Source organism: Lacerta agilis, chromosome 3 (genome assembly GCF_009819535.1).
Source record: "Lacerta agilis isolate rLacAgi1 chromosome 3, rLacAgi1.pri, whole genome shotgun sequence".
Lineage (NCBI taxonomy): Eukaryota > Metazoa > Chordata > Lepidosauria > Squamata > Lacertidae > Lacerta > Lacerta agilis.
The window spans coordinates 80,694,842-80,717,197 of record NC_046314.1 but is presented as its reverse complement, the minus strand read 5'-3'; the positions used below and the strand labels follow the sequence as shown (position 1 = coordinate 80,717,197).

General features: G+C 43.1%; 1 protein-coding gene across 1 annotated transcript in view; it reads left to right on the top strand.

Annotated features, from left to right (window-relative positions):
- XPO5 (exportin 5) overlaps positions 1–22,356 on the top strand; it is a 49,109-nt gene that overhangs the window by 22,933 nt on the left and 3,820 nt on the right. The window contains exons 11-27 of the mRNA XM_033144524.1: positions 174–299; positions 1,490–1,580; positions 2,089–2,217; positions 2,576–2,691; positions 5,115–5,270; positions 6,177–6,218; positions 7,188–7,277; positions 8,993–9,192; positions 9,380–9,479; positions 10,463–10,644; positions 14,934–15,034; positions 17,516–17,612; positions 18,387–18,523; positions 19,246–19,343; positions 19,949–19,995; positions 20,819–20,916; positions 22,195–22,257. Coding sequence (XP_033000415.1) covers positions 174–299; positions 1,490–1,580; positions 2,089–2,217; positions 2,576–2,691; positions 5,115–5,270; positions 6,177–6,218; positions 7,188–7,277; positions 8,993–9,192; positions 9,380–9,479; positions 10,463–10,644; positions 14,934–15,034; positions 17,516–17,612; positions 18,387–18,523; positions 19,246–19,343; positions 19,949–19,995; positions 20,819–20,916; positions 22,195–22,257 — 1,873 coding nt within the window. The remainder of the gene's footprint in view (positions 1–173; positions 300–1,489; positions 1,581–2,088; positions 2,218–2,575; positions 2,692–5,114; positions 5,271–6,176; positions 6,219–7,187; positions 7,278–8,992; positions 9,193–9,379; positions 9,480–10,462; positions 10,645–14,933; positions 15,035–17,515; positions 17,613–18,386; positions 18,524–19,245; positions 19,344–19,948; positions 19,996–20,818; positions 20,917–22,194; positions 22,258–22,356) is intronic.

Here is a 22,356-nt window from a genome sequence, read left to right as displayed (position 1 = left end):
TCAGTTGTTTTGGCATGTGTGTGTTGGAAGTAATTGCTGCTTGGTTTCAGCTGAGCTTGGGAGTATTTACCAGTGCCTAAGCTTGAGAGGATCAGTGTGGATCACTATTGTCATTTGAGCATTACAGTTGGAGATTACTAGCCTGATAGATTGATTCCTTGTTTTTCCCCTAGTTCCTACGCTCTTCCACCCAGATCACATGGGGAGCTCTTTTTCGGCATGAAGTCCTGTCACGTGATCCTCTGTTGTTGGCTATGGTTCCAAAATACCTGCGAGCATGTATGACTAATCTTGTGAAGGTATGGTGCCATGGCATGGTAAGGTATAAATGTTATTAAGACCTTTGGTTTTCCAAGTGTGGAGCAGGAATCTTGAGGAATAGTTGGAAGGCTGCTGGTATGCTGGTGGAGGTCTCTCCCATCATCTCCCTTCAGTGGGTATTTTGATTCAGCCAGAAGTGCAGATTATGTCCCAAAGCGACAACCTGTTCCCTCCCCCCATGCTTTTTTTATTCTGAAATGACAGCCCCCTAAAAGTCTTGCTGCTTAAACTTATTCTAGATTTAAAACATGAGTACCGTATTTTTCGCTACAGAAGACGCAACCGACCATAAGATGCACTTAGTTTTTAGAGGAGGAAAACAAGAAAAAAAACATTCTGAATCAAATGTTGTACTAAACTGGTATTTAATAAACAACATGCCCCCCCCATATTTTATTAAAGTTGGAAGAGTGAGGGAGGGAAGGAAGGAAGGAAGAGAGAGGGAGAACTCACATTTTTGGGTGTCTGTGAGTGACGCTGTGACGCTGGAACTCCAGAGCAAGAGGAGGAGCCACGCACAGCATCAAGCAAGTGGAGCGGCAGCCGCTTGCATGCTGTGCGCGATAGCTGCCCACAGCGTGTAAGCAGCTGCCGCGGACAGGGCTGCCATGCGCCCCTTCTTCCTGCTTGCTGTACAGCAAGAACAGCGGCTGCCGCCTTTCTTGTTTTACAGGGAGCAGGGGCGGGCGGGGCTGCTTATCCCCACCCCCGCCCCTTTGCTGCTGGCGGCTGCGGAGGAGGAACACACTTTTGGGCTGCACGTTCCTCCTCCGCAGCCACCGCCAGCGGCAAAGGGGCGGGGTGGAACAAGCAGCCCAAAAGCTGACGGGAGCCATGGCTCCAGCGGCAGAGGCATCCCTCCGCTTGCGACTGCAACGGCAGCCAAGGGATCCCGCTGCCGTCCAGTGCCTTCGCTCCATACGACGCGCAGACTTTCCCCTTTCCTTTCTAGGAGGGGAAAGGTGCATCTTATGGAGCAAAAAATACGGTAGATATCATAAGGCCACTTGCACAGTTATATCCTATTTGAAATTTGTGTGGCTCAACAAGCTGAGTTGTTGAAAATGTTTTCCTGCAACACACATGAGAATTCTGCTAGTGGGAGAGTTCTGTGGAATTACTATTTTTCCACTCAATCTCTTGAATCTTACACCCTTTCTTTTTGCAGGTGGGATTTCCTTCCAAGACAGACAGTCCCAGTTGTAAATATTCTCACTTCGACTTTGATAGTGATGAAGACTTTAATTGCTTCTTCAACTGTAAGTTACCTTTGTTCTAGTAAAACCCATCTCTTTGGAGGATAATTTTGAAGTTTCCCCCTATGCTCTTCAGTTTGAATGGCATTAACAGAATCTCAGAATGGGCCATTTGAGAGCAGAAGGAGATGCTTCAGTGTGAAAGGTCCCCACATGCCTTCAATCTAAACAGTTCATGAAAGTATATCAACAATTATTAGCCATGGTAGATAAGCGGGCCCTCTGGGTTCAGAAGCAATATGCCTCTGGATCCTAGTTGCTGGAGCACAATCTATTGCCTTCATGACTTGATTGTATGCTTCCTTCAAGTGTCTGTATCCCAGATCTTCATTCATCTGACTTAATGTTCAATTGTTGAAGTGAGCAAGCAGAAGCAGCTGCCACTTGGACACCCCTTCTGGTGATTACTGCTGCCTTTTACATGACTGGATTATTTGAGCTGTAGCAGTAGGTGCCTCGTAATTTAAAAGCATTTTGAAACCAAGCCTTTCATGTGTAATTTCCTTGGCAGCTTTCCGTGCACAACAGGGAGAGGTGATAAGGATGGCATGTCGCTTGGACCCTCGAACTGGCTTCCAGATGGCTGGAGAATGGCTAAAATATCAGCTGTCCACTCCAGTTGATATTGGACCTGTGAACTGTAAGTTTCCTTTATGGGAGGGGAGGTAGTCTTGGTCTCCAGCAGCGATGCACATTTTGCTTTACCTTTTCCTTACCCAAACAGTTCCTCATTATTTTTTCCAGCCTAGGCCTTACAGCTGGAGGGCGAGGGGTTAGTACCTGATATTGGTTGAAACGCAAACCCTACTCTTAACTGTTTAAGAGCTTGTAAAGAGGCTACCAAACAACTGGATTGGGGGGGGGGGGTTCCATAGGACAAGACTTTTTGAGAACTTTTTACACTGTTGTAGGAAAGTAGATTCTTGTCCAAAGATAGGGGCCTACATTGCTACAAATCTGGCAGTGTTCTAATGTTTTTCTTTTTCTTCCTCTTACAGCTAAAACTGGTGAAGGCCTCTGCTCCATCTTTTCAGTTTCTTTTGTCCAGTGGGATGCTATGACCTTTTTCTTGGAGAGTGTCGTTAGCCCGATGTTCCGGATCATGCAAAAGGATGTATGTGGTCTTGATGTTTCATTTTTTTCTGCCTCGGTTGGCTTGCTGTGACAACAGCGTCTATTGAAGAGCATGGAGTGGGGATGCTAGCTTGTACTTGACCACATTATATTACATTTACAGTAGCACATATTTGGAATAATTAAGCTAATAAAGTCTTTCAAGCTGTGCTATTTTTATGAAGATCAAAAGAGCCAATGTGATGTAGTAGTTAGAACAGTGGTTCTCAAACTTTTTCCTCTGGGCCTCACTTTCAAAATAAAAAATGGCTCGCACCACGTCAACTCTTTTATTGATAAGAAATATATTGGAAAAGAAAAATAAGCAACTCCTAGCAGCACTTGTTTGTTTTTAAAAAATAATATTTATTGAAAAATTTTAACAACAAAAACATCAACAATTCGCAACTACATAAACAACTAATAAAAACAAAAAACATAACATAACAACATACATATTTCTTATAACTAATATTTCTTCCTCACATCATAGTAGGACTTCCTCCTGCGTCCCTTGTCAAATAATCTTTTCATAACTTCATAAATTCAAAACAATCTTACTCTACTTTATAATTACCAAAATTCATTAAAAATCCTCTACCTATTAACCCCCTTTCATAATATTACTTAATTAATTAATCTTAATATTTTATCTTAATCCTTATCATCCTATATCTTATTCACCTATCTTCTTATCTACAACCTAACTTATCCTCCATTTATATCTAACTCTCAATCATACAATGATTTTTTAAATACAATTTAAAATTCATCCATTCTTTTTCCACTGCGTCGTCCCTCTGGTCACGGAGTTTCCCGGTCATTTCTGTGAGTTCCATATAGTCCATCATTTTCATCTGCCATTCTTCTATCAATGGTAATTCTTCTGTCTTCCAGTTCTACAGCACTTGATTTATAATATAGAGCACAACTACTTTATAACATGATCATGAGACATCCAGAAAGTATACAACAGTGCATCTACATAAGAACTTTAAATATTTCTTTGATTGCCGTTGAATCTTTTCACCACACTTGCCATCGTCTCCTGGCTGCCACACCCTTGAAAACCACTGGGTTAGAATGTCAGACTGGATGACTTTGGGTCAGTCGCTAACTCAGATTGACCTACTTCACAAGATTGTTGCAAGGATAAAATACAGTAGTACCTTGGTTCTCGAACGGCTTAGTTGTCGAACAAATTGGCTCCCAAACACCGCAAACCTGGAAGTAAGTGTTCCAGTTTGTGAATATTTTTTGGAAGCCAAATGTCCGACGCAGCTTACACTTGAGTGCTGGAAGCTCCTGCAGCCAGTCGGAAGCCATGCCTTGGTTTTCAAACAGTTTCATGAGTCAAACAGACTCCCAAGAACGGATTAAGTTTAAGAACCAAAGTACCACTGTATGTGGAAAGTGGGGAGAACCGTGTATGCCACCTTGAGGTCTTTGGAGGAAAGGTAGGATGTAAATGTAATAAATGTATAATGATGTGGTTACATTTTTCCTGTCATTAATTTTGCCATACTTAAAGGCTTCCAGCAGTAAAACTTGAACAATAAAACTAAGACTTAATTCACACAATGCTTTTGCAGTGTGGTTGCTGCTAAAAAACTGCTCCCCCATGTCTATGTTTTAGTTCCTCTGCCTCTGAAATTGGATGGAAGTTCTGCCTCAGATGAATATTTCCCTTTTCCGCATCCCCTTCAGCTGGAGCTGCTTTTGTGGGATCAAATGTTGCAGAATATTAATACATTATCAATATAGTGTGATAATTGAACTTGGTGATGGGCAGTTCTGCAGCTAATTTAAAAACGAGCAGGAACACGTGTCACTAATTTCAAATGCAGCCATCACAATGTTGATGTTTTGTGACTTCTGTCTGACCGGATAAAGTAATTCTTCTCAAAATGTTTCTTTGCTATTCTGGAAAGTGCTCAGATGGGGGTAGATCCTGTATTAGAACTTGCACAGCTCACAAATAGTGAATCCATGAAACTCACTCTCTGCTGTGATGGTAAAAATTGAACAAGAGACTATAAACGATTCATTATGCTGGTAGCTGTGCTGATATTGCTAAATGCTTTTGGCTTTGTGCAAGTATGTCACCAAAAGCTCTACAGAAAAGGAAATGATAAGTTCCCTGTTTATAATGAGCCTAGACTTCTATCACATCATTGGGGAGTCATTTTTAACTCCCACTCATGGCTTGAAATACCTTTGTGTTAATTTGTTATGCATTCTGTTGAATAATACTTTTCATATAAACTTGTTAATAGGCTAATGTGGCATTTTTGCAAGTATTATGTTTGTCACATTTCAGCTAAAGGTACAGGCAACCTGCCTTGGATTTGCCTGAGAAAGAAATACTGACAATCTACAAAGCCAGAGTGCACTGAACATTGTTGAATTCTTCTCTTCTCCTAGGAGGTCCCAGTATCCGATGGCATAGAACTGCTGCAACTTGTCCTCAGCTATGAAACAAAGGATCCCCTCATCCTGTCCTGTGTTCTTTCTAATGTTTCGGCACTCTTTCCATTTGTCACTTATAGGCCAGAATACCTGCCAGATGTTCTTTCAAAGGCAAGCCCTGTTTTTTTATCCTGATAATATGATGAGGCTTTAAAAAGTGATACCATGTAGATCCTGTCTGTAAACGTTTCATAGGATAGATCTAGAGAGGCTAAACATTTTTCTCTGATTATTCTAGTGCAGGCATAGGCAACCTTCGGCTCTCCAGATGTTTTGGCCTACAACTCCCATGATCCCTAGCTAACAAGACCAGTGGTCAGGGATGGTGGGAATTGTAGTCCAAAACATCTGGAGAGCCGAAGGTTGCCTATGCCTGTTCTAGTGAACAGATGCCCTAAGAGGGACAATTTTTGTTGTTGGGGTGACCCATATCCAGCATGCCAAGTTTTTCTGGTGAACTAAAGAACACCCCCCAATAATGTGGCTGAATTTTAAAGTTTGTGTTTGTGTATCTGATATGCGTATGTATGTGTGTATGTATATGTACATATTTGTGTGTATTTGCATCTATTTATATGTATATGTACATTGCAGAGACATACTTAGAAAATATATGGTTGTTTCTTTTAAATACTAGAAGTTCAAGGGGAGATTGTGTTGCTTCTAGTAGCTGGTGAGGTTTGGTACTTGATTCTATACTGCTGCTAGTCTACCTTCATGCTTACAGGTGACCCCTCAGTTCTCAAAATGGAGAACACTGAAGAACTATGATACACTTAATTCCCTGGGTAAAATATGTTTAAGATTTGAACACAGTGCTGGTCTTGTCACTATTAAGGGATACCTCCTCCTACCTCATGGAATCCTTGTCTTGTGTTGAAATAGAAAAGAGGAAACTTTGCTCTGATAAAGACATTTTTGTGGACTTGGAACAGCTATTCATAGACTAGTGACTGGTATAGAGCACATTCAGAAGCATGAACCATTGATAAGTGGCTTTTGTTCTTGTTCCCATAGCTCTTTGCATCTGTTACCTTTGAAGTTGTAGAAGAAAGTAAGGTAATTTTGGCCATACTGTACAATGTATAGATGCATGGATTAAACTTCCACATAGCAAAGTAGCATGCTTATATGCAATAATGGCACTATAGACTAAAATTCTATATATAAATTCTTGGATACAAGTTCTTTCATGGGACCCTTGGGGGAAGTACATTTCAGTACTGGCCACACACGTCTTTCACTAGTTCTCTATGGATGCTGCTGACATGGATGTGATTGATAAGCAACTGCATCCATGCCACATAAGCAATGCTTATATGAAGCATTTAAACAGTGTTATGGGGGCGGGGATGGAGAATCACAACGAAAGGTTGTGTATTCCACAATTCTGAGCAAGTCTTAAAGAATCTTACATTAGGTATAGAATTTGGTTTCCTTAGAATATCAGCTTTCACTTAAAAAAAAAGCAAGTCTTCCGCCCATATGACTGTAAAGGTAGGTTTGAAAATGAGTCAGCAAAGCCAAATAAAATATCAGCAGTGGAATGGTGACCGAGTAACATTTCCAGTTACCTGGGGGTGGGGAAGGGGGTGATTTCAGTCTTTATCCCTCCTTGTAACTTAGCCAAAGCAGAAAATAAAATGCAGGTGTTCCTGCATACCTCTCCCACACCTTGGGATTCATGGTCATCAGAGGCTTGCTGTTAAGGGTTCAATCAGCATTAGAAAGTAAGGTGGTCTTGCAATGGGGAGCCTGCCCAGGGTTGCTTGTTGTGTTGAGTTTCGGCTGTCCTTTCGACAGGTGCTGAAAACTGTCCTGTTTTAAGAGGGATTTTGACCTGGGGTGGTAATATTTTGTTAATACCTACAAAAAAGCTACTGATCATGTTGTATTGCATGGGGTTGGGGGTAGATGATCCCTATGGTCCCTTCCAACTCTCTGATTCTGAGTATGACCAACAGCTGATTCTGTTAAAATGTGCAGAGCCAAATGCAATCCTGAAGCTTTATTGACTGATTCTCCTAGGCCCCAAGGACCCGTGCAGTGAAGAATGTGAGAAGACATGCCTGTTCCTCAATAATCAAGATGTGCCGGGATTACCCTCATCTTGTTCTGGTACTTTATTGAATTTTCTATATGACATGGAGCTGCTTGGTGTGTGTTGTGGGCCGGAGCGGTGTGTGTGTGTATGCATGCATGCTTTCGCTATTCCCCTTGTGGTTTAAAGCTCCTGTGTTCTATGTGTGGTTGTTAGTGTTTGGTGGCAGTGGCATTGATTATTGTCATCCACCTTTCATGGACGCTTGAGGTCTTGTCTGTCTGTCTGTCAGTCAATCTTGATTGTTTCAACCACGAGGGCCTTCTCAGCAGTTGCGATCTCCCTGTAGAATGCCCTCCCATCCGACCTCAAGGAGATAAAGAACTACAGACCTTTACAAGACATCTGAAGGCATCCCTGTATCGGGAAGTTTTTTTTTTATATTTGACGTTTTACTATGTTTTTGTAAATGCTGGAAGGTGCCTAGAGTGGCTGGGGAAACCCAGCCTGATTGGCAGGGTATAAATTAATATTATTATTAGTCACAGAAGAGAGAAGTCTTTGTGGTAGAGGTTGGAAAACATAGGGGTGGAGTATATACAGATTTAGCATATGGATACAAGAGCTAAGAACCTAAAGCAGCAACTGAATACAGCTTCACACATAGTGAGGTGAGAAATACTGGGTGGTTTTCATAGCAAATGTGTAAACATCCCATTCACAATTGTACATATACTTTTAGGCACTAGTGCCTATGCATCTGGGAAACCTACTGTATTTTTTGCTGCATAAGACACACTTTTTCCCTCCTAAAAAGTAAGGGGAAATGTCTGTGCGTCTTATGGAGCAAAGGCACTGGACGGCAGCGGGATTCCTCAGCTGCCGCTGCAGTCGCAAGTGGAGGGATGCCTCTGCTGCCGGAGCCATGGCTCCCATCCGTTGCTTGCTGTAAAGCAAGTGGAGCAAGAGCCGCTTGCTTTACAGAGAGCCGGGAGGAGCTCCTTTCAGGCTGCTCGTTCCTCCGCCGCCGCTGACAGCAGCAAAGGTGGAGGAGGAGGAAGGAGCAGCCCGAAAGGGCTCCTTTCGGGCCGCTCGTCCCTCCGCCGCCTCTGCCACTCACAAGAGCAGGTATAGGAGCCGTGGTTGGGAGAGAACCTAAGGGCTCCTGCAGCGAAGGAAGGCAGAGTGGCTGGGTGGGTGGGCATGTGCCGTTGCGGTGCCTCTCCTCTCCTCTCCTGCACAGCCATGGCTCGCTGCTGTAGGCCTGAGCTGCCTTGCACCGTGACTGCTCCTCTTTGCACTGTCAGGAGCAGCTGCGGCTGCTTGGTGCAGGCCACTGCCTTTTTTTTCTTGTTTTCCTCCTCTAAAAACTAGGCGCGTCTTATGGTCAGGTGCATCTCATGGAGCAAAAAATACGGCAGTTGTTTTTTTCCATATGTTCACTGTTTGGTGCAGGAAATACTATTACGTTATTGAATTGTATTAATTGTTTTGATCAATTCGTTGCCGTTGTTTGTTTTATTTATAGCTGTTGCGTTTGATACAGTGATTGCAATGTTGGTTGTATTTTTAATGCTACTGTGATTATTGTGAGCAACTCTGAGCTGAACATTTGTTGCTGGGAAAGCGGGATACAAATGTTAAATCAAATAATGTATGGCGTTGCCTCGAACAAAAGCAGTCTCCCACCAAATAGAATTCTTCTGTGTAGGAATTCTGCATGTATTCAAAAAGTCGAGTCTCGTGTGATTTTGTCAGTTGACTGACCTTTGCTTGAATCTGTTTCTTCTAGCCAAACTTTGACATGCTGTATAACCATGTAAAGCAGCTGCTCTCCAATGAGCTGCTCCTGACCCAGATGGAGAAGTGTGCTCTCATGGAAGCCCTAGTCCTCGTCAGCAACCAGTTCAAGGACTACCCGCGGCAGAAGGTTTTCTTGGAAGAACTCCTGTCTCCTGTCACAACCTTGTGGCTGTCTGAAGAGATGAGGAGGTGCAAGGACTTTCTTCAGTGGGGGTGGGGGGGATTACAGTCCTTGGCTGTAAGGTTTAATAATATCCTGTACAAGAATCACACCAGCAATCCAGATCATGAGAATCATCTTGCTAACCATTGGCAACGTAATCTTACACAGCTCTCAAACTGAATCTGACTTCTTCCTCTCTCTCTTTCTGTTAAGAGTCCTGACGAATCCTGAAGAGTTTGTCCGCTATGTTGGTGCTGATAATAAACTTACAGACCCAGTCATGGAAGATCCCTGTGGCCTAAACCGTTCTAGAGTAAGTAGTTATTAATCATGAACCTTATAGAAGGGATTTAGCTGTTTTCTGGAATATTTCTCCTTGCTCAGTAGGTGCATAGTCTTTGCTATTTCATAAAGGACTTTTTGAGCATATGTCATCTCTGAAAAAAGAAAAGAAAAGCTGGAACATCTGGGATCTGGAACATTTTGGAGAATGAGAGCTAGGGTGGATTTTTTCTGCCTCTTTTATCTATATTGTTTTGGGTGGACCTCCTACAAAGGAATTTATAAGTGGCATGGCCTAACCAGCAGCTAGTTTTGTTTCTTGTTTTAATCCTGAACTACTAAAGGCAGTCAAATAGCAGATGGTTTCTGCTGTACAGCTACATAAAAGTCATAGAATCCTAGTTGGAAGGGATCCCAAGGGTCATCTAGTCAAACCCCCATGCAATGCAGGAATCTCAACAAGAACATACATGACAGATGGCCATCCAGCCTCTGCTTAAAAACCTCCAATGAAAGAGAGTCCACAATGTCCCGAGGCAGTCCGCTGCATTGTTTTAACAGCCATTATTGTCAGAAAGTTCTTCCTGATGTTTAGTCGGAATCTTCCTTCTTGAGACCTTCAGGAATAGGGCAGTATAGAAATAAAACAAATAAATAAATTGAAGCCATTGTCAGAGATTTCTATACACACAGCCCCACATGCTTCTTCCCATTGTCCATTCAGACAAGCAAAAGGCATTCAGTGACACATATCCAACTAAGCAAAACCACTTAAGGAAGATGCTGAACAGGGCCAGTGAGAGCTGTGATCTGGGGTGGCTCCCGAGGGCCAAGTAGGCAGCCCCGGAGGGCCACATTTCCTTCCCCTCTCCCATGCCCAAGGTTTTCATAGAGGCAGAAAGCAGTCTTACCAAGTTGCTATATTGAGAAGTTCCAAGGAAAGTGACTCCTTTGGCCTCTTGTTCTTTCTCTTTAACCCTTAGAATATTTCCTTCTTTCTTTGTTTCTCTGTAGATATGCTTTTGTGTTTATACCATTCTGGGCGTTATAAAACGGGCTCGTTGGCCTGCTTCCTTGGAAGAGGCGAAGGCTGGAGGATTTGTGGTTGGGTACATGTCTAATGGCAGTCCAATCTACCGTAATCCCTGCTCTGTGCAGGTCCTGAAACTGTTTGACAACTTGCTTGCTCTCATAAGGTGAGTCAGCTCAGCTTGATAACAGTCTTGTAGTGAAAATGCTATGTACTCTGAGCAGTGTGTTTCCTCATTGGAGCCAATTAAGCTCTTCCACATTGAAATTTTGTAAGGAAGTAGATAAGGGGAAAGAAACCCAGTCCTACCCTGCACATTTCATAGAATTGTAGAGTTGGAGGGGACCCCTGAGGGTCATCTAGTCCAACCCCTTGCAGTGCAGGATTCGTGTCCACAACTGTCCCTAGGTGGGCTTGAACCACCAGCCTTCTGGTTAACAGCCCGGCACACTTACTTGTGGGAATTCTTACAGGAGGAGGTGTCCCCAAATTTCATTGAACATAAACACAGCTTGCTGCCTCCACTCCTTGTTGTTGTGCATGGTCTCTTTACTCTTCCTGGAGATAGAAATTGAAGAGGAGAGTGCAAATCAACCTTATTCAGTAAAGTTATTTGTAGTGGTCTGGGGAACATTGTGATGACTTGTTCCCTGATCACTAAAATGACAGCACTCGTGAAACTGTAACAAGGAGCAATCCTGACAGTCATGGTATATGTGGGTTATCAACAGCATCTGAGAGATCTATTAAGTAATAATAGTAATAATTTTATTATTTATACCCTGCCCATCTGGCTGGGTTGCTCCAGCCACTCTGGGGCGATTGCCATGAGAAATGATTTCTGTCTCCCCCATTTTTGTCTTCTTGAAGATTATATTTTTATGGAAGAGAAGGCTATTAGTAGCTACTTGCTATGATGACTATGTGCTGCCCTCAGTATTGGAGGTAACATGCCTCTGAGTACTAGTTGTTAGTGGAATGATGTTGCACTCATGTCCTGCTTGCACTCAGTTTCCCGTAGGCTTCTGGCTGGCCATTTTGAGAACAGGATGTTAGCCTAGTTGGATTGTTGGTATGATCCAGCAGGGCCCCTCTTGGGTTTTTATGCTCTTAGAAGCTGTGATGGCTAACAGTATATAAGTGGTTTCAAAAATCCGTAGACAACAGATATCTAACAAAAGTGGGTGGCAGTGTGTGTTCTGATTCTCAAAATGGTTATTACTGCCGATTCCCCCCCCCCCCAAAGATGGAGATCTGTGACAAGGACATTATTTGCCTGGCTTCTTGTGTGCTTTCTCTGAGAAATAGGATAAATGGGCACTTTTGTACAGGAAACTAGGCTAGGTGAGCCTTTGAACTCATCTATAATGTCAGTACCATATGCTCTTGTGACTAGCAGTGGAGGTGATGTCATCTACTAGAATCAAAAGAGAGTTAAACAAGGGATGGGAAGTGAAATCATTAGGGTTTGTTTTATTTTAATGTAAAGCCTACATGGAAGCTCTTTAGTTGACCAATTAAAAATGCATCTAATAGAGATACTGAGCCTTGACCATGGTAATCTGTATTTTTATCTTTATCCACCCTGGAAATAATTCTATCGAAGGGTGGCATATGAATTGTCTAAGTAAATATTTTCCTTTGACTTGGATGAATTGCCAAGCATTTCATGGCAATGGCACCAGTTAATGCACAATTTTCTGCTTAATGGAGCTTACAGTAGCCAATCCATAACTACATAGTTTTTTGGATGCTATTGTGATAAAAGGCAAGAGCTTCCTTATGTTAACAGCTCTCAGGTGAACTTAGCTTACACAGTTATTCAAATTTTAAAAACGGAAATGGGAGGGGAGTCAAATATGAGCTTGAGTAGGCCCTTGCCTATGCTGTCGTAGACCACAATGCAGCGCTACTGTGAATTATGGGGTCTTTGGGGTTTTTGCATGGTGCCTTGTGCTCAATGTGTGGCAGGTAAAGCTGTGGATACAGCTCACAGTCTGCACAAAGGTAACTTAAGTGTGTAAAACATTCTCTGCTATGCCCTTAAGAAGATGAACAATTCATTATATACCCTTAGCATGTAAGCAGCTTAAATCTATGGAAATTTTTCATTTAGGAAATCCATGCTTAACAGTTACATTGGCTTCATATCTGCATCTTATTGGATATATATAGCTTTGCTCTGTTACCTATTTAATGCAGAATACATCCTTTTACTCCCCTTGGTACTTCATTTTCCCTAACCACTTCAGCTTTTATTGTTTTGTTGCAGTTTTTATTTTGTTAGAAGTTTCTGAACCAGACTAATGGTTCCTTTTGTAGAGAGCTCATGAGACCCTTTGTGCTCACCTACTGTCTTCTGGTCCTATGAGATCTTTATGCACAATAGTGAATGAAACAGGTTAGCCTGTATGCAGCTATGGGACTGCATGTAAGGACTTAAAAAATCAGCCTGCAGAGGCCATCCTAATAACTGAGAATATGCAGAATCATAGAGGGAAAGAGCAGTCTGGCAGAATGGGAAAGGGATGGGGAGAGTATGTTGGAAAACATTGTAAATAAGCAGCAGTTTGTGGGGTGGGGTGTGGACTGCAGAAGGCAATGGGGGCAAGATTCTGCTGAGGGGGAAGGTTTTTCACTGTGTTTCTTGGGTTTAAAAAAATGTAATGCTCATGTGGCCTTGGTAAACATTCTCCACATCCAGATGGGCCTTCAAGGGTCCTATTAATTATTATTATATTGGATCATTCTGGAGACATTAAAACACACCAGTTAAAATCATGCATTGATGAATGTGTCACATGTTAAATGGTCTTGCTTCTAACCTAATGTGTGGTAGTACCGTATTTTTCGCTCCATAAGACACACTTTTTTTTTCCTAAAAATGATCCCTTTGCTTTATTGCTGAGAGCTTCATCCTTGCACTTTAAGGAAGGCATATGGTATTGTACAAAGGCCAGGCTGTGGCACTCATACTTGGCTTATGCATGCTGCCATGCATCCCGTGCTGCCTATTCTGATGTTGATCAAATACTTTAGTTTGGGTCTAACCCAAAAGCCATCTTAGCTCCAGCAATAAGATTTCAAACCAGGCTTAGAAAACAACATCTTTGTAAGTGTTGACATTTGGCGCTGTGAAAAGGGTTCTGGTTGCCATATTGGGATATATAAGACCTCTAAGGCAGCATTTTCCCGTTCTCTTCACAGTTAGTATTCTCTTCAGGGTAGCACAAATGATTAAACAGTAAAGTCCTCTATATAGTGTTTGCGGGCTTTTGCCAAAACACGTCATCACTTAGTCTTCATAATATGATGCTTCTCCTCTCTTGCAGCCTCTGTTAGCACCCCTTGAAATGAATGGGCAGTTCACACCTCAGAACTATTGTTCCAGGCTGTCTGCAAGCTCAGGCAAACATCGCCGCATTGGTTGCACTTTGATCACATTCTTGGAAGGTTTTTCTTCACAAGCATAGAGACTTCCTTTAGAGACTTCTAAAAATGAAAGATGAGACTCTGGAGGGCAATTGAGAGGCCTGCCCCTGCCACCCAACGTCCTAGTCCTTTGTTACCCCTGTACCCTCACACTTTTGGGGGAAACGCTGCTCTAGAGGGAGATACTGAGTTACCGTTGATCACCTCTAGCAGCAGGTACAGTGGCATTGCAATTTTGGCGGAGGCTGTTGGGCCGTTTGGCTGCAGAATTTGTGCTGTGTGCAGTTGCCGAAGCCCTGAGTGGAGGTCTGTGGTCTCAAAGGAGAGAGGTAGGTGAGACAGAGACCCTTCTCCCCACCCCACCCCCACTCAGATGACACATCTAGCAGGTGAGGGACCCTGCGAAAGCCTTGATGGCAAGAGAGAAGCCACCTGGGGCTGGACGGAGGTTCCTCCCTGACAGCATGGTGTGGACAATGCAGAGCTGTTCTCCTTTTCAGGGGGTCATCTTTCTGCCACACAGCTGCTTATAGCATACAAGCACATCATTTAAGAGCTGTATATTCCTCCAGCGTCAGCTGCCATTGCAGGGACTGTGATCCCTCCTCGGAGAGGCATTCTGTGTCTTTCAGAGGTGGGATGGCCTCTCCTTTGCTGCTCAGCGGGTGCAGAGCAGTTTGCTAGAAGCAGAATTTGCCTGTGGGTTCCAAGGCCTCTCTCTGATTGTGGCCTTTGATAGTGTCATTGCAGCCGGTATTTCAAAGGGCTGAGGTGAGGTGAACAGAGGGTAACAGTTGTGTGGGGCAGCTGGTACCCTCTGTGTGATAAAGTGGAGTCTTCTCCATGTCCCCAAGAGAGTATAGTGCTTTTATTGGTAAGGAAGGGGGATCCCATGCAGAAGTGCATGGTCTCGCCTTCCTCATCGCCAGACACAGGAGCTGTTCATAAGATGATGGTGGCTTCCTGCTGCCAAGCAGCTGTTAGGTACAACTTGTGACTGTGGAACATCCTGCTCTCTTCCAGGACTCATAACAATCTGTATATGCCAGAGATGGTGGCCAGGTTTGGGGAAACCTTTGCAAAGGCCTTAGACCTGCTGGAAGTGGAGAAGAATGTCATCCTAGGTAAGTATCTGCTCCTCTTCATTGCACTTCTACAGCTTGTGTGTTAATCTTTACAGCTGCTGTGTTCTCTTCAAGATGCAGAAATTGTTACGTTAGCTGCAGTCAGGGGCATTCTGCTTAAAACAACCATATGCTGCATTTCTGTAGCTCAACAAGAGTTTGAAGTAGGCCTAGGCAGATGTGGTTACCAAGGGTTGAGCTCTTGTTTACTTGTCTGCCTGCCTGCCGTGTGTGTGAGAGAGCAAGATTTTTTGTGCAAGATTTTTGCTGCCTTGATTTTTGCTGGGAACAGGAATAAGCACCATGTCATATAACTGGAGCCTTATTTGCCCCTACGGGTTCCCATTGTTGCGCCCGGTGAGAAAACATGGAAGCAGTCAAAAGACACGAGGCTTCTGGCTTCAGAGAGAGAAAGATTTAATTTCTGCATGCAGAGGTACTTCGGTGTTTAGATAGCCAAGCAAGTACAAAAGTTAGTCAGTTTACCAGCAGTTCTTATACAGTTTTCCAACTCATTCCCCCCACCTTCGGAATCTCCACCTAAAAGTGGGTGCACGCAAGTAGGGTCAGGGATTATTGTATACAGGAATAGAGGGGGACCTTGGTCTGATGTTCATCAGAGTCACGCTGTTTAGAGACCTTGGTCTGCAGCCCATCATTACACGCATTGTCTATACCTTACTAACACGGGTAACCTCCTGCCCTAATACAATGTTTTAGAATCCTTGAGAAGCCTCTCCAACCCCTATATTTTGTCTATGCTTTTAGCTGGATTTTAGCTGAGTAATACGTCATTCTGTGATAAGGGATTCTCTTTCAGGGTCGTCTTTCTTTCTAGCAGGCTGTCTATCCTGCTTTACCTTCCTGTGTTTTGGTGACTTTAGACCTTCTTTATTATCTGAAATGCTTAGCAGAGCAAGACATTCAGAAAGACATTCAGGTTTTTAGGTGAAAGTGGATTGCCAAGCCTCTCACTTAACTGCATTTAGTTTTTGGGATGCTAAAATCCCTCTTGTAAAAGGGAGCCTTTTTAGCAGCACTGACCAGCTCACAGTAAGAATTATACAAAAGATATAAACTTATACCAAAGCAGGCTTCAGCTAAATATTTGCAAAAACACAAAAACTATAATTTGGTCACCTCACTCTCCATAACGACTGTGCAAGTAATGCTAAACTGTGGTTTAGTGGTGCATGCATGAGCAGGAAGGAACTGCCCTGATCCTTGGGCTGCCCACACACAAGAGAAAGACCTCAGCAGAATTTTCTTCTGCTTCCCATGAAACGTGGTTTGTTGTTCTGTACAAGCCAGAGTCTGGAATTTAAAACAAATTCATTTCCCTTGTGTCCCTCAAGATATGGCCTAAGCCTTTGATTTGCCTAGTTTTTCTAGCAAGATCAAGGAAGTTCCTGGCCCAGGAGAAGGGCTTTTTAATTTCTAGCTGACTTATTTGCCATCTCCTGGCTCAGTTGAGGTTGAATTGGCAGGTACTTTGGCCTAATAACACACAGGTTCACCATTTTCTGGTGGCCCATCACCAAGAGGCTTTCCAGATCTTAACTCTCAACCCCAAGGGTCAGGAACCTCAGGCCTTTCAGACCTCCCCACAGCCCACACGCCTCACAAGACTTTTTCCACCACCCTCCTGCAGTGCTTTTATGTGACTGGAATGTGTCCCTGCACTGTGGTACTGCCTCTTGCTTGGCCTGGATGGAAAGTAGGGTGGGTATGTGTGTCGAAACCTCTGACTTTTGCAGGGCTGAAATGTGGCCTACTGTACAAAAGGAATAGCTCCCACTTTTGCCTCTAGCCCTGCCCCCACCATTGATATGCATCTGCCAGAAGGTTGCCCATGAGTGAATGCAGCCTTGGGACTGAAGAAGGTTCCCCACTTCTGCTCTGAATCCACCACATTTTCAGAGGAGGGTTGACTTTTAGAGATGATCTGTATAATTGTGACATGGAGCTGGATTCTAATTCTGCCTCAGGGCCGCTTCTTACATAAAGCTTACAGTGTGGCTAGCTCTATGCACCTATGTAGCCTGTGCTCACGTCATGCCAGGTAGAGACGACTGCTTTAGATTTGTTTTGCAAAGGATTTTCTAAACTATTTCAGGCACTGATGCATCTTAAGTTATACAATCTCCGACGCAGGTAGAAGTGTATATGATTAGAATGTCCAAGTTGCTTTTGAGAAATTGTGAAAACATGCCAGCTTTCTTCTAGTTCAGCCTGAGGTAATGTGACTGGAGTATCACTTTTTTCTGGCCTTCCTATCAGTTTTTTAAGCTGTAGCAGCAGCATTACTCTAGATAGAGCCTGCCACCCTGAATATATATCCACATCTGTGTTTGCTCCTTTTGGTGGTTCCCCAAACAGTCTCATTACGTGATTTCCCGTAATGGTTTCTTTTTCTTCCATTAGCAATTCATTTGCTTGTAGAAATGAATCTATTCACTGAAAATCTTTCACTCTTTTTAGGCCTTCCTCAGCCTCTGCTGGAAATTTATGACTCCCCTGTTTACAAAACAGTGTTGGAAAGGATGCAGGGCTTTTTCTGTACCCTGTATGACAACTGGTAAGAACTTCAATGATTTAGGAAAATAAACATGCGTAATGCACAAAAACAGCAGCAGATCAAAAGGCATACAGTGGAGTTTGATGCCCTTTAACTATTATAATTTCTTGTCTCACAAAATTTTATTGCCTCATTCAATAAAACCATCACTGTCCTGGGAGCTGTTGGTACAACCTCACTTCCACCACCTTCCCTGGGCCTCCTTAAGAAAGATCTGTGTGCCCTGAGGGAAGCCAGAAACAAGGAACCCCAGACAAGGAAACGGGCCATCAATTCCTGAGGTTGGCCTGAGAATATTTTGTACCAATTGTTTGTTCTAATATTTTAAATGTGTAAAACACCTTGGGTGCCTTGGCCCTTGGGACAAAAGGGTTGGTGGTATAATAATAATAATAATAATAATAATAATAATAATAATAATAATAATAATAATAATAATAATTTATACCCTGCCCGCCCATCTGGCTGGGCCTCCCCAGCCACTCTGGGCGGCTTCCAACACGATATTAAAATAAAATAATTCATCAGACATTAAAAGCTTCCCTAAACAGGGCTGCCTTAAGATCAGTTTTATGTCCTGCCTGTAAGCTTTGTAGGAACTTCTGGCTGATCACTGTCAGAGACAGTGCTGGACTAGTTGGACTTTGGTCTGACCCAAAAAGGCAATCCTCCTTTTCACAAATGAATAAGCAAACACAAATCTATATCTTCAGAGCAGAATGTCTTCCAACCTTCATGTTTGTTGTCTAAATTGAATTGTCTTTTGAATTGCAGTTTCCATGTCCTGGGGAATGCTGGCTCATCAATGCAGCAAGATTTCTACACAGTAGATGGCCTAGCAACTGAGCTGCTCAACTCTGCTTTTCTCAACCTAAACAACATCCCTGACTATAGACTCCGCCCCATGCTTCGTATCCTTTATCTGCTGTTTGTTGCTAGGTTCTCCTTGCAAAATCATTTTTGACTTCCTCTCTTTGTCCATGACATGAGAGGTCTTATTTTTAAAATGGCACTAACGATTTCCTGCTCCCTTCACCTTCCTTCTGCACCTGACCACTCCTGGTGCCGATAGTTCACTTCTCAGAAAAATATCTGGAAAAGAGCATCTTCAGAATATCTGGAGAAGGCATGTCTGCTAGGGTTTCAAAACAATCTGGGAAGAAATGGCTCAGAATGGTTCTGGCTCTGCGTCTAAGTTGGAGATTTCCAGTAGAGTTCCCAGTAAATTATTTTCATGTCCAAACAACCACAGCAATCACCCTAGTTCTTCATCTTCACTTTCAACCAAAACAGTAGGAAGCCCAGAACTTGTGATCCTCTTTTCAGAATTCAGCCCTCCAGCCATGTATTGTGGCCTGCCATGTGTTTAACTCCCTTGTTTTGCAGGCAATAAAAAGCCTGTATAAATTGGCCTTTGCATTCTTCTCAATTCAGATTTATGGAGCATTTTAAGTAGGTGTGGTTTGTGCAGTTGCCTGTACTGATCAGGCTTTGGGATTTATGGTGGTGGAGTTGGTCTCCTAGTCTGTTTATCATTAAAGGAGAGCTTCAGCCTCAGGGCTGGGTGGTTCAGTAGTTTGTAGTGTGCAAATGCTAATGCTTATGCTGGACTTCTTTAACTCGCTCCACACAGGTGTGTTTGTGAAGCCCTTGGTCCTTTCCTGTCCATCTGAACACTATGAATCTCTTATCTGTCCTATACTTGGACCACTCTTCAACTACTTGTATGTGGTAAGAAATAGCATGTGTATGACTTGCATCATTTGCTGCTGTTACTAGCCAAGGCTTCCAGACTTCGTTGTCATTCGGGGTTCTGAAATGTACATTTGATACATTTACATCCTGCCCCTTTTCCAGAGAGCCCCGAGTTTCACTTCAGCAATACCGTATGATATGGTGGCTTGCCCAAATACCTAGGTAACACTATCGTTGGGGACACATTTTAACCAGGTTTCCTGCCTGCAAGACAACCCTAGGGACTACTGCACACTGGCTCAGGCTTCAGATTTTAGCCCAACAATGAGGCCTAGGAGGCTTCAAACTCTGTAGCAAAGTGAAGCTTAGTGAAATCTCAAAAGCTGAAGGGGCTGAGAGGTGCAGCTGAGCAAAATGTCTTGCAGGGAAAGGGAAGACTTTCATGCCATGCATAGTTCTCTGCTCATTTCCATAAATAACAGAATCAGAACTGATGAGGTGTTACTTTGCATAATTTAAATGGATTACCAAATTCAGTTTTTATTGTCACATAATTTGGATTCCCTTGACACACACAGCGCTGAGTGTATCTCACTGATTGCCTTCATGTTATGCTACTGTTCTTTGTTTGTTCCTGTCAGAGGCTGTCCCAGAAATGGCAGGTGATCAACCAGCGAAGTGTGCTTTGGTAAGTGTGATGGCTTAAAGGAAACCAGGGGGACTGCTACTCAAAAATGCCACTTGATGTCTGAACTACTGCAGTCTCTCTTGAAGGGGGCAACCAAAGCAGTAACATTTTCTAAAACACTAACATCGACTAAAAGATGTGGGGAAATTAAAAGGTTTTCACCTCGTGCCCAGAGGTCAAAGAATTCAGAATTTCTTTTCTAAGGAGAGTGCTCCAAGGTCTGGGTGCCGTAACCAAAAAGATCCTTTCCTCTGATCGTGGAAGTCCCTAGAGAAGGGCTCTACCAACAGTGTCTAGCATCAGGCATCTTCATGGGAGTGCAAACAGTTTTTTAGATTACCTGGGTCCCAAGCAGTTGTGGTTAAGGCCAGCAGCTTGAATTATGTTCATAAATAGGCCAGAAACAGTGAGAGATGTTCCTTGCGGCTGTATTTTGCACAATTTTAAATAGCCAAGTACTCATCAAAGGTAGCCCCACATATAATACATTAAAATAGCATAACCTGAGTGTTCTGAGGGCAACAATAACAAATACCAGATTGCTTCTGTCCAGGGTAAACGGACATCTACCTAAGCTGTGTTTTCTGTCACAGATAACCATTTGGGCATCAAAAGTAAAGGCTGGATCTAATTGCACCCCAAGTTAGGAACCTGATCCTTTAGGAGAGTGCAAGCCAGCCTAAGACAGACTGAACCTCACTGCCCAGGACAGCTGAGCTACCCATCAACATTACCTTCATCTTGGTGATGCTATCATGCTCAGCCTCAGTTGTAGTCCTCAGGTCTATCTTGCATTTTTAAAATTGATCATCTTTTCCTTCAGCAGCGACGAAGATACAGCAGATGACAACCCGGAATCTCAAGAGATGTTAGAGGAGCAGCTAGTTAGGGTGCTTACCCGAGAAGTTGTGGATCTAATTGGTGAGTGAAACTGGTAGGTTGCATGGAAAGCCTAGGCCATCTATAGTATGTCTCTGAGCAGAATAAATTCCAGTAGTAAATTTATTCTTGGATTTTTGGGACCACAGTGGCTTCTTGTGACAATTCTTAATTGTGTTTTTCATGCTCCAAAAATGCTTCCATTGTCAAAGCTGTCATTTTTCAATCTTATCCTGCACACCCAATTTAGGCCCAAATAGGGCCTAAAATACTGGTTTTCATTCTGTGTTCCTTGGAAGTTTATTAATTCCTTAAATTGGGGAAAATGGTAGCGAGAGACAAGCTGCCCAAAATGTATGGCAACAGAGTTGGGCATGTTGTACAGCACACTATATTTTCACAGAGGGTGGCAGCAAGGCCAAAACAATTCTGCCAGCACCTTGTGGGATCTGATAGCATGACCTAAAATGTGGCCCAGAATCCTTTGCAATATGTGGAGATTTTGCAGTAGAGGGACAGGACCTCCTTAGCAGATAAATGGCTGTAGAATTGTTCCCCGAGAATAATGAGTTTGGAAGCCACTGACCAAAATAATTGCCATCATTTTTGGAATTGGGTCTTATAGCTTCCTTTGCCATTTGGTTTAGGTGTCCAAGACACATAACCAAGCAATAACCTTTCTCTAGTGACCTCCAGAGTGCTTCATATGTAGGTTTCCAACCATACCAATACCAAACCATACCAAACTTCTCATCCTGATGGGAGGCTTGGAGGAAATACTGTTCCATTTGAAATACATTTTGCTCTGCAAAGGTGGGTTTCACTCCTTTCCTCCTAATAGAATATGCATTATTATACATTATATAGTAATATCTTTCTATAGACATAAAAATGCAAGGCTGTCAACATGCATAGCTCCCATTGGAAATCCCATCCTAGATTTGTGTGAAGTCAGGTGGCCTTTGGTGTTGAAGATGTGAGAGGAGAAAGATGCAGGTTACCACAGAAGTGGCCTATGTGAAAGGGAAATTGCACAAAGGATGGGGGAGGACACACGAACACGGGGGCGAAGGTGAAAATGAGTACAAAGTGAGACTGGACAATAGGAGCCCATGGAGGTTAATGTGGAGGAATGGGAGGGGGGTTGGCTAAGAGAGTAAGGAGGGGCACAGCCTCCAGTGCATTGATATACATTATATACATATAAAGGCATTGCAAAGGAAGAATTAAGTTGGGTAGTCCTGAGGGGTGTGTATAATGTCTTGTAAAGCTTTTTTTCCTGTGAATATCTCACATTTCCCCCCTCTGGTGTATTTGCAGTTGTTTGCTGTGTCGCAAAGAAGGGTGCTGAGCAGAACAGTGCTGTTGCTGCAGATGGAGATGGTGAGTAAATGGATTGTCCTTTCTGTTCCACATCTGAGGTCATCTATTCTGGATCAGATTAATCATTAAGCTAACAAATCTATTTCCCACCTCAGCCAC